The sequence below is a fragment of the Myotis davidii genome, unplaced genomic scaffold (assembly GCF_000327345.1).
Source record: "Myotis davidii unplaced genomic scaffold, ASM32734v1 scaffold281, whole genome shotgun sequence".
Lineage (NCBI taxonomy): Eukaryota > Metazoa > Chordata > Mammalia > Chiroptera > Vespertilionidae > Myotis > Myotis davidii.
This window is the reverse complement of record NW_006293784.1, coordinates 7,048,997-7,060,867: the sequence shown is the minus strand read 5'-3', so window position 1 is coordinate 7,060,867 and position 11,871 is coordinate 7,048,997. Positions and strand designations below refer to the sequence as shown.

General features: G+C 40.9%; 1 protein-coding gene across 1 annotated transcript in view; it reads right to left on the bottom strand.

Moving 5' to 3' along the window:
• Positions 1-35: 35 nt before the first annotated feature.
• The window catches only part of GCH1 (GTP cyclohydrolase 1), a 20,589-nt gene continuing 8,753 nt past the window's right edge, over positions 36-11,871 (bottom strand). Inside the window, exons 3-6 of the mRNA XM_015566505.1 lie at positions 7,954-8,009; positions 2,221-2,252; positions 1,238-1,322; positions 36-170 (exon numbers count right to left, since the gene is read on the bottom strand). Of these exons, the coding sequence (XP_015421991.1) occupies positions 41-170; positions 1,238-1,322; positions 2,221-2,252; positions 7,954-8,009 (303 nt within the window). The 3' untranslated portion in view covers positions 36-40. The remainder of the gene's footprint in view (positions 171-1,237; positions 1,323-2,220; positions 2,253-7,953; positions 8,010-11,871) is intronic.

Sequence of the window (11,871 nt, the reverse complement as noted above, 5' to 3'; positions counted from 1 at the left end):
CAGAGGCGTGGTTGCAGAGCACACGGTGTACACTGAACGCTCAGCAGCTCCTGATGAGGGTGAGGAACTCTTCCCGCGTCTTGGGATCTTCCCGGAACACACCCAACATCGTGCTGGTCACAGTCTTGCTGTTCATTTTCTGTACTCCTCGCATTACCATGCACATGTGTCTACAGAACAAGCCAACCAAGGGAGAATAAACAGTTACTGGTTTGGTTTTTCAAATAAAAAGCAGGCCGAAAGATTCAATCTGATTAAACTGGGTTCACAATAACCAGGTTTGTCACTTAGATAAATTTTATCTAAAAATATATATATATATTAAAGTTTCTTAGTTTTCTATCTTTTATTCTTCTCAGTGGTTGAATCCTTAAGGCATCCAACAGGAGAGGGGAGAATGGGATGTTCTTCCTAGGTGAAAATAATACAAGTGGTCTATGGAGATACAACAAGTTCGAGATAAGAAGAAATCCACAGCTCTCACTTGTTCCATTCTCATGGCCAAGACAGCGTTATGCTAGCTGAGGTGTTCAGTGAATGGTGAAGCATCCAGAACCCAGGACGGTGACCACGGTGAGTTTGAGCGACCTGGCGAAGCGGGAGAGCATGCACAGCGCAGAGTCCATGCCACACCGGGAGAATGCATGAGAATTTTGCCCACAAGCTGCATGCAATTCTCATAATGCATTCCAACTTACACAAGTGTCTTCTGGTGCCCTTTGTACCCATTCTTAGTTCTCTCTACTTTTTAAAAGACGTGCCAAAATATTAGAAAAACTCAGGTTGGAGCAACAAAGAGCTAAAGAAGAAATCAAGAGAAGATATACAGCCCTAACCGGTTTGGCTCAGTGGATAGAGCGTCGGCCTGCGGACTCAAGGGTCCCAGGTTCGATTCCGGTCAAGGGCATGTACCTTGGTTGTGGGCACATCCCCAGTAGGGGGTGTGCAGAAGGCAGCTGATCGATGTTTCTCTCTCATCGATGTTTCTAACTCTCTATTCCTCTCCCTTCCTCTCTGTAAAAAATCAATAAAATATATTTTTTAATAAAAGAGAGAGAAGATATACAACGCTACTGCCTAAGCTTATGACTCCCTGCTCTTCCACAACCTCCACCCCCAAACTCACACACACAAAACAGGCTCCCATACCCTCGTTCCCGTATTGGCAACACAGAAAATGAAATGAATATCCCTTCATGCACCACTATGACATTATTAAAGGCAAATACGGACTTACGTTGCTTCAACCACGACCCCGACTCCCGCAGGCCGCAAGGCTTCTGTGATTGCTACGGCAATCTGTTTCGTAAGGCGCTCTTGAACTGTGGACGTGACAAGGAGCTCAGTTTAAGTGTCTGACACAAACAGCTGAACGTTTTTGCTGTCTCCAGGATATATAAAAATCTCAAAAGCAGACTTCTGAGAGAGGTAAAAGCCGAGACACACCAGCTTCAACCAGCTGGCTCTGTCTGCTGCCTGGGCCACAGGAGGCCCCTGTCGCATCCCGGCCCTCAGTACAGGTGCTGACAAGAGCTCAGGAAGCTGGGCGCCCTCCAGCACCCCTGGAGGGAATGGAGTAGAGCAGCAACTGTCTCCTGGGTGCGCAGCAAGACCATCAGAATATTGGTAACAAGCACCTCCACAGAGGAGAGCAGAGCAAATGAAAAAAATAGCTCGGCAACAGGATTAACAAGGGGGCTACAGTGTGATTGCTGAATTGTACTTAGAGCAATGCTGAAAACCAGTGAGTTAACCTCCACAGTTCCTGTGCTGAATACACAACTGACCTCTGAATACATACATTCACTGCAGCATTACATCCATTTGAAAGCTGACAAATTTCCCAAATGTCTATCAGAGCAGGGATTGGTTAAATGAAGCCACAGCACAGCCGTGCAATGGAACGCTGAACAGCGGGCAAAACAAATGCAATACTTTCATGTCTGTGGGGGAAAATGTTTAAGATGTAAGGGGTGGGGGGGTGGATAGAGAAAAAAGATAAGTGAAGCCCATTATGTATAATATGAGCCCGTTTTGAAATGTAATAAAATTAATTTACTTTAAAATGTTTGTATATGCATAAAAATGTGAAGGAATGTATACAGCAGACATTTTCTGTTTTTTATGCCTATGAGGTTTTAATTTTATGTCATGCGTATTACACTTATAAGAACAATAAGAAAAAACTTTTTCAGTAAAAAAAATAGTTTTAAAATTTACCTTGTAATCTTCTACTATAGATTTCTACAATCCTAAAAAAGAAAGATTTGTTTTAGTTAATGATAAAAATTTTAAAGTGAAATTGCTAAGGCTTCCTCATAAGACTAAAAGGACTTCATTGAAGCAATTATAGGATGTGAGCAGGAGATTAATGCTTACAGGAGGATAGAAAGATATAAAAACTACAGGACAATAAAGAGGGAAGATCTAATGGAGACCAACTAGGACAGAGTGGTGTGTCCCTATGTCCCCAAAGAGAGAGAGAATTAAGAGTATATAGTTCACTTATGAAAAACACAATTAGAGATGAGTAATTTTAAAGCTCTCAAGTCATCAATTCTAAGCCAAGACTGAAGTGTTCTAATATATATATATATATTTATTGATTTTAGAGAGGAAGAGAGAAGGAGAGAGAGATAGAAACATCAATGATAGAGAGAATCATTGATCAGCTGCTTCCTGCATGCACTCTACTGGGGATCGAGCTCGCAACCCAGGCATGTGCCCTTGATCAGAATCGAACCCAGGGCCCTTCAGTCCGCAGGCTGACACTGTATCCCAGTGATGGCAAACCTATTGAGCTCAGCGTGTCAGCATTTTGAAAAACCCTAACTTAACTCTGGTGCCGTGTCACATATAGAAATTTTTTGATATTTGCAATCATAGTAAAACAAAGACTTATATTTTGATATTTATTTTATATATTTAAATGCCATTTAACAAAGAAAAATCAACCAAAAAAATGAGTTCGCATGTCACCTCTGACACGCGTGTCATAGGTTTGCCATCACTGTTCTATCCACTGAGCCAAACCAGCTAGGGCTCAAGTGTTCTAATTAAATATATTGTTTAATCAAAGCTTAAAGTTCAAGTTAAAAATAAATATTTGTTCATTAATAGCTAGACCATTGTCAACTACTGTGCCAACTAACCCTATTAGGATAATCAGATTAGAACTGAACAGACTTCTCCAAACATCTCTTTACATAATAGGTCCATCTGAGCAATCAATATGATTAACCCCCTCCCAAAATAAAAGCTGACTGATCTTAGCTTATAGCACCATCTGTCAAATGATGATTTTTCTCCGTTCAACATCTTTCACTCTAGTGTGAAATGTAAAGACGGCCACATGAATCACCCATTTTATTTATTTCTCTATTATTATTGATTTTTAGAGAAAGGAAGGCAGGGAGAGAAAAAGAAACATCTCTTTGTTGTCCCCCTTATTTATGCATTCATTTGGTTGCTTTTTGTCTGTGCCCTGACCGGGCATCAAACCCGCAACCTTGGCGTAATGAGGATGATGTTCTAACCCTGTGGTGGGCAAACTGCAGCTCGCGAGCCACATGCGGCTCTTTGGCCCCTTGAGTGTGGCTCTTCCTAAGCCTTAGGAGTACCCTATAGTTTAAGTTTAAAAAATTTGGCTCTCAAAAGAAATTTCAATTGTTGTACTGTCGATATTTGGCTCTGTTGACTAATGAGTTTGCCGACTACTGGTAACCAACTGAGCAATCTGGCCAATGCTATGAATCACCCATTTTAGAATAATAATTCACATTAAGGACCTTTTCTTTAAAATTTGGCCTTCTGGTCATGAATTTGGACTCAAGGTTCGTGTACGAGGCATTTTAAGGCTCTTCTCTCCAATATGACCCTCATGTAGAACTGACAATTGCTCCTTTCTACCTGTTACAGCAAATAAAGTCAAAAAAGGGCAGGTTGCCCTATTCACCACTCAACCTGAAGGCAGGAGCCACTCTGATTCTTCTGTGTTCCCAGCAGGCAAACCACATTGAAGGAACTCCAATAAATATATTTTTTATTTTGTTTATTCAGTATAATTATTTTGAATCCTCACCAGAGGGTATTTTTTCCCCATTGATTTCTAGAGAGAGTGGAAGAAAGGGAGGAGGGGAAAAGAGAGAGACAGAGAAACACTGAAGTGAGACTCATTGGTTGGTGTGCCCCTACCAGTGCTGTGGAACCTGCAACCAAAGTACGTGCCCTGGGCCAGTAATTAAACCCACGACCATTCAGTGTGCAAATATATAAAAATATGTTCACCAAAGCATTTTTTTTTCTTTCTTGACCGTATCTTCAAACTTTGTATGTATATCAAAGACTGGTTAAATAAATTCTATTAATCAGTCAAAGAAGTACTATGTAACCATTAAAAAGGACTTGGACTTTTTGGACTATTTCTTTTGTGGCGGGGGAGACTTTGTTTTGTTTTGGTCATTGTAAAGAGCTTTGTGTTTGTATTTTCATAGAAATTTTCCAGAGAATAGTGAAAGAAATATCTAGTTTTTATGCTGGGGAATAAAAACAGGAAAGAAAAACTTTCCTTTTACTCACTCACTTGTATTTAAATTTAACTGGTATGTATGTTACTTTTATAATTGAGAAAGAAGGAGGGAAATGTTCTCTTTGTAATCTGATGCCTACCCTGCCTTTTAAACTATCTCCCCATTACCCCTGCCTACATTTCTTATTTCTAACAAACAGATGTGTTCCCTATCCACCAGACCATGCCTTGCTCCTACCCTCTGATTTGCCTCTGCTTAGGTATTAACTATACCTAGAGAAACTCTCTTCCATTTAGAATTCTGCTCAGCCCTCCACCTCTGGGCCTCTTCAACCATGCCAGGCCACAGCTACCTTGCCTCCTCTAAACTGGGAGCTCCAAACCAGGTGTTTGCATGGCACCTGGTGCCTCATATTCTCACCCTCCTGAGGGCGGAGGCTTTGTCCTACTTCTCTCTGGCACAGTGTCCTTTCCCAGTGGGTGTTCAATAGACTAACCACGGCTACCACGAGGCACTGCAATTCAAAATTCAAGATTTAATTCTGTTCACTTGGTTATTAAGGCAAGAAAATTAATATATGTTCAATGGATTTTTAGCAACAAAAGGAATTTCTTTTTTCTTTCTTTTTTTTTAATATGGGACGTTTCACAGATTTGCGTGTCATCCTTGCACGGGGGCCATGCTGATCTTCTCTGTATCGTTCCGATTTCAGTATATGTGTTGCCGAAGCGAGCACTAAAGGACTTTCTATTCAAACTAGGTTTACTCTAGAATTCTAAAGTTCAACCAGATCAACTCACTTCTGGCATTTTCTTATTACTTTGGGCTTTACTGTTGGACTGATGATATTTGACTTCTGTGGCACTGAAAGGTCACTCGTTTAAAGGCAAGCATATAACACTTCACATACAAGAGTAAAATGAACAGTGAAGTTTTGCAAAGACATTCACTTTGCTTTATTACTCTTCATTCCCTGAATATTCCAACTTCTTACAAGGAAGAGCAGTTGGATAAAAACTTAGCCTTCTTGCCCTAGCTGGTTTGGCTCAGTGGATAGAGCATCTGCCTGTGGACTGAAGGGCCCCAGGTTCTATTCCAGTCAAGGGCACATGACCGGGTTGCGGGCTCAATCCCCAGTAGGGAGTATGCAGGAGGCAGCCGATCAATGATTTTCTCTCATCATTGATATTTCTATCTTTCCCTCTCCCTTCCTCTCTGAAATCAATAAAAATATTTTTTTAAAAAAACTTAGCCTTTTTTTCCACTTAATAGAACCTTTATTCAATTTTTTTTTACAATAAATCTGAAACTAACATACACTCGGTTTTTGGTTTAGCTTTCCTTTCTTTCCCCCACTTAAATTTTAATCCTATTAGTTTAAGGACAAATCTCCAGGCTAAATCAATTCCTTTGTATTGTTTCATAAAAGCCTAATTATTTGAGATCTTTTCCTTGCACGAGGAAAGGAAATAACCAAAGGTTATTCCTTCTACTCCCAAGTTACTATGTATTCCAAGATCTCACTGGATCACTCTGGAATCCACTTCCATGAAGTGTTACCCATGGTCTACATACAGTGGTCTTTGAGAGAAGGTGCTCACCTTAAGACCAAGGCCTGTGTAGTCTGCCAAGCTGTATATAATATGAAAACTCTCCACTACACACCTTTCCCAGGTGGACAGGCTGTGACTGGCACCAGCAGTGCCAGAATACCTACATGGGGAAGATGCAGGGTTGGCAACAGAAATTACAGTAGGGTTCGTTACCCCGTCACCACCAATACTGTTTCTCAGTCGCCCCTTGGCACCGCCATTGGGTACAAATCACTGAGAGGTGGAAGGAAACTTGGGATCTGTGTTAGGAGCCTTATTGCAGTGAAGCACTTACAGCTGAGACAATAGCCTCCTTTCATGGGCCAAGGAGCTCTGTCTGGTGGCAGGATTACTGACCAAGAACAAAGTCAGACACCAGGGAAGTTAAATTTTTCTCTTCTACTGACTTTCTCCTTAGTCCCTAGAGGAAATGAGTGAAAAGAAAGTAAAAAAGAAGAGCCATGGAAGGCAGCTGTCAGACTGCTGGGTGGTTTTACAGACTCGATATGGAACTGAAAAACAGCTGGACCATTTCGGGACTGTGGCAAAACTCAGTCCAGGTGGAGAAGAAGCAGAAACACATCAAAGCCACAGAAGAGTCACATGATCATGAAGGTCCATTTACTCCAATTTTGATATGGTCACTATAACCTCAATCAAGTTATGGAAACTTAGCGTGGTTTGTTGTAAAAAGTATGTTTTGGAGGGGAAGCACTTGACTGTGTATTCATTACCTACTTTTCTTCATTTTGTTCTTAACTCTCTCTCAAAACACACACACACACACTCACCCTCCCAGGATTTCCCCAGTACTATTTCTATACAGAGAAATTACAAAAGGGGCATTAAAATACTGACGATGGATCTATCCAAGATATATAAACATGGACCCTCAAGTTGACTGCCAATTAAATAGATTACCATACTCTTCTTCCTAAAACCCTAAAAATGATAGCAGAGGGAAAATGTTTAAAGGAAGGAACACATAGAATAAAGAATGGAAAAGAAGCTAAAGCAGAAAGGAAAGAAATGGGGGAGAGGATGGTAAGCACTATCTTGGAGTAGAGCTGAGAGGAAGACACAGACTTGTGTCTGCAGAGGCAATGAAACTAGAAGTGAACTGACTGGCCCTGTAGGACCCAAGAGAGATGCCTGAAGGCAGGGTTGAGACCCCAAATGATGGCTGTTGGATTAAAAGTCTGAAAACAGCCCTAACCGGTTTGGCTCAGTGGATAGAGCGTCAGCCTGCGGACTCAAGGGTCCCAGGTTCGATTCCGGTCAAGGGCATGTACCTTAGTTGAGGGCACATCCCCAGTAGGGAGTGTGCAGGAGGCAGCTAATCGATGTTTCTTTCTCATCGATGTTTCTAATTCTCTATCCCTCTCCCTTCCTCTCTGTAAAAAATCAATAAAACATTAAAAAATAAAAATAAAAATAAATAAAAGTCTGAAAACAGTACAGTGCAGTTACACCCCTGCCCGGGTTTCTTCCCTGACACCCCGCTGTTAGCTAAGCCACCCAGAAAGGACTGGGGCTCAGGTCCTCTCCAGTCAGGGAAGGCTCTACAGAGGAAGGCGTGAGCTAGGACTTCAAGGATATGCCAGTGGGTGGAAGGCTAGGAGACAGGGGCGCCGGGGAGGCAATGGGGGAGTGAGGAAAAGGACATTTGTACTTTAGGTCCTAAGTCCTCTAAGTCTTTATAAATTTTAAGTTGCAATGTGACCTCCACATTAGATCCACACTGGTCAAGAAGGAAAGCCTGCTGAGATCCTCGCTGTGTAGGCCCAGGTCCTACATGCCTGTTTTCCTATTCACCACGCAGTCATGCTTACCTTGCAAGTTTGCTGAGGCCAAGGACTTGCTTGTTGGGAAGGTAACCGATGTGGACCTTCAGAGAAGAGACAGAAATTATGAGCCAAGTGAAAATACAGTGCTTCCTTGTGACAAAATAAGGAAATTAGGAGACAATACAAAATACTTTTATGAAATTCATCTCATGAAATGTGTCTTTAAAACATCTGGAAGACTTAAAATTTAAAAAATAAAGCACATATGTATACATTTAAAATTTACATAAATGCAGTAAAAGGAAAATATATAAGAATGGTTCTATTAATAAAACAACAAATTTGAATAGAGTCATGGTATTTCCTGGTGAAGTTAAATTCTCTTTACAATTCTTAAAGTTTTTCCTTATTGAGGGGAAATATCAAGAAAGTGCAAATTATCCTGCAACCAAGTAAACTGTAGGCAGGCCCAGCCGGTGTGGCTCAGTGGTTGAGCATCAACCCATGAACCAACAGGTCCCCAATTCGATTCCTGGTCAGGGCACATGTCCAATTGCAGGCTAGATCCCCAGTGAGGGGAGTGCAGGAGGCAGCCAATCGATGTCCCTCTTTCATCGATGCTTCTATCTCTCTCTCTCCCTCTCTCTCTAAAATCAATAAACATTTTTTAAGTGGAGCCAGAAATGCCTCCTCTAAATGGTTGAAACTATAACTTTAAAGACTGTCATTCCACACATCACTGTAGCCTTAAAGATCCCACCCTGTTGTACAGAAAGAGGGGTTCCACTCCCTTTGTCACACATGGCGGCCTCGATTCTAAGCTGCAGGAGCGTACCAGCTTCCCAGCTAGAGAAGAGCCCAGGGGCAAATGTGACTGCGCAAGAACCTGGATCCTCACACTAATGTTCTTATAGAATTTACTATTAGAGAGTTAAAACTCTCCCATAGAATCAAAGCCTTTGCACCACTTGAAATGTTTATCCAGTGGTTCTCAACCTGTGGGTCGCAACCCCTTTGGCGGTCAAACGACCCTTTCACGGGGGTCCCCTAAGACCATCCTACATATCAGATAGTTACATGATGATTCATAACAGTAGCAACATTACAGTTATGAAGCAGCAACGAAAATAATTTTATGGTTGGGTCACAACATGAGGAACTGTATTTAAAGGGCCAGAAGGTTGAGAACCCTGGAACTTTATACTAACATGCAGGGCTATAATCTGTGCATTGTTCGTACTATTTTTGGTCTTCTTAAAGATCCTAAGTCATATAAATGCCCATTTTAAAAAATCATCACTGAATATTGTATTTAAAACAGAATTAGCAAAAACACAAACACAGAGGTGCTCCTAGCAGAAGGTAATAGGGTATAGTGGTGAGATACTGTGATTTGTAAAAAATATGTATGTGGTCTTCATTCACCATTCCTGACTCATAGCTCCCAAAATCCTTGGAATTTTTCAAGTATTGAGAGGTGGGGGAGGGAGTGTATTTTGTTATGTTAATGAAGTAGCTTGGACAACACCTAAGAATGGGGCCTGGTTGCCAATGGAACCTAAGTGATTAAAGGATTGGAACTTCCAGTCCCACCCCACCTCCAGGCATACCACCCAGGAGGGGAGAGGGGCTGGAGGTTGGATCTATTGACAATGGCCAATGATTTAATCAATCGTGACTATACAATGAAGACTCCATAATAACACAAGAGGACGGAGTTCAGAGAGCTTCCCAGTTGCTGAATTCCCAATAAGCCAGTAACCTAGTAAGTAACATGTTTCTTTGAGTACTTGTGAGCCATTCTAGCAAATTAATCAAACCCAAGGAGAGGTTTGTTGGAACCTCCAATCTGTAGCCAGTTGGTCAGAAGCACAGATCTGAATCTGGGCTTTCAGCTGGCTTCTAAAGTGTGTGTGTTGGCAGGATGGGGCTCCAGGCTGGGGGTGGGGGTTGGGCGGTCTTCTTGGACTAAGCCCATAACCTGTGGTATCTGATGCTATCCCACCTCCGGGTAAACACTATGAGAATTGAGTCGATACTCAGATAGCCTGCTGGCTTCCTAGAATTATTCGTTAATGTGGGGAATTCCCTTCTATGCCCAACCTCACCACGTTGGAATTAGGTCTGAGACTCCTAAAGAAGTGGTGAGAGGCTGAGTACAGGATCAAGCTCTTGGGTCTGGCCTCAGCCAAGTCACTAACTCCCTATGAACAGAATAGATATAGTATGGGATTTGTGTGTAATGGAATAATATGTAGCAATGAAACTAAACAAACTACAACAATAGGCCATGACATCAATGACTTACAATGTGGAGCAAAAGAAGCCAGATACAAAGAACACATGCTGTAGGTTCTTTCCATTTATATATATAGTCATGTGCCACTTCACAGAGATAAATTCTAAAAAATGTGTCCATAGGCCGTCTAGGTTGTGTGAGCATCCCAGTGCACTTACACAAACCTAGATGTTACAGCCACTACACACCTAGACTGTTTCTCTATGGGGGAGGAAAAATATATTTCCCTCTATCCTTTTAGGTTCTTGGCTGAGACTTCCCTGTAATAAAAGATAGATTATCAGGAGAAAAACCAAGTTTAATAACAGGTATACCTTCTGTATACATGAGAGACACCCAGGAAAACTGAGAACTCAGAAAATAGCCAAAGCCACCACCTTAAATACCATATTCAGCTGAAGACAAAAGAAAATATTAGGGGTAGGAGAGTCAGTTATGGGAATTTACCAGGAAAAGCACAGTAACAAGGGAAAGGTTGTTAAGCAGATTTAAGTCATTGTCTTCTGCATTGATAAGAGTTTCTAGAGATAAGGTATCACTACGTTAGGAATTCTTCAGGTCCATTATAATCTTTTGGGATCCTTAATTAACCAAAAAGTCCTTATGCAGCACATGACTGTAGTTAAAAAACAAGCAAAACTAATCTACCTGTGCGAACAAGAGATGGGTTAGGTATTATTAGAAAAGGGCCACAAGGTGAGCTTCCAGGAATACTAATAACATTCTAGATCTTGATCTGTTCTAGTTCTTGATCTAGATCTTGATATGTTCTGTACATTTTTCTGTATTAATTCTATAAAAAATAAAAATATAAAATCCTTTAATAAAAATATTAAGTTTAGGTGATGGGTATATAGGTATTCACAATACTATTTCCTATACATCTTCTGTTTGAAAATTATTAATAAAGTCAAAATAAAATAAAATTATGATATGGGGGAAGGAAAGAGAATGGACAATTCTAGGTCCTAAACCCACAAGTTCTCAAAGGTGTGTTAACGCCAAGCTAGATAATGTTATCTAGTTTGCATTAGACACATTTTTCTTAACATAGAAAGGATTGGAAACAAATTAAATCCACTAATACTATAACTTCTGCTACAAGAACTCCTGCCATCATTACAGCTCATGTCATATTATACAAAAGTCTATCTTGGTTGGCCCCGGCCCAGTAGCTCAGTTGGTTAGAGCACCATCCTGATACACCAAGGTTGTGGATTCAAACCCTGGTCAGGGCACATACAAGAATTAACCAGTGAATGCATAAATAAGTGGAACAACAAATCAATGTCTCTTTCTCTCTCTCTCTCTCTCAAAATCAATAAATAAAATTTTTTAAAAGTCTATCTTGGATCAAACATGATTTAGTCAAAATAAAGGACAAAGGTTTTCAAAGCCCGAAGCAACTACCTAGAAAAAAAAAGAGACTTTAATCTCATTACTTTAACCCCATTAACATGGCATTTGCAATGAAATCCTTTCCTGAGGGCCTTCTGCCACTGTTTATATTTTGTTAATTTCAAGCTATTAGATTAGTCAGGTTGGTGAAGAATAAAAGTTTATATGTAATTCTAAATATCTGAGCCCTGACTGGTGTGGCTCAGTGGATAGAGCGCCGGCCTGCAGACTGAAGAGTCCCAGGTTTGATTCGGTCAAGGGCCTGT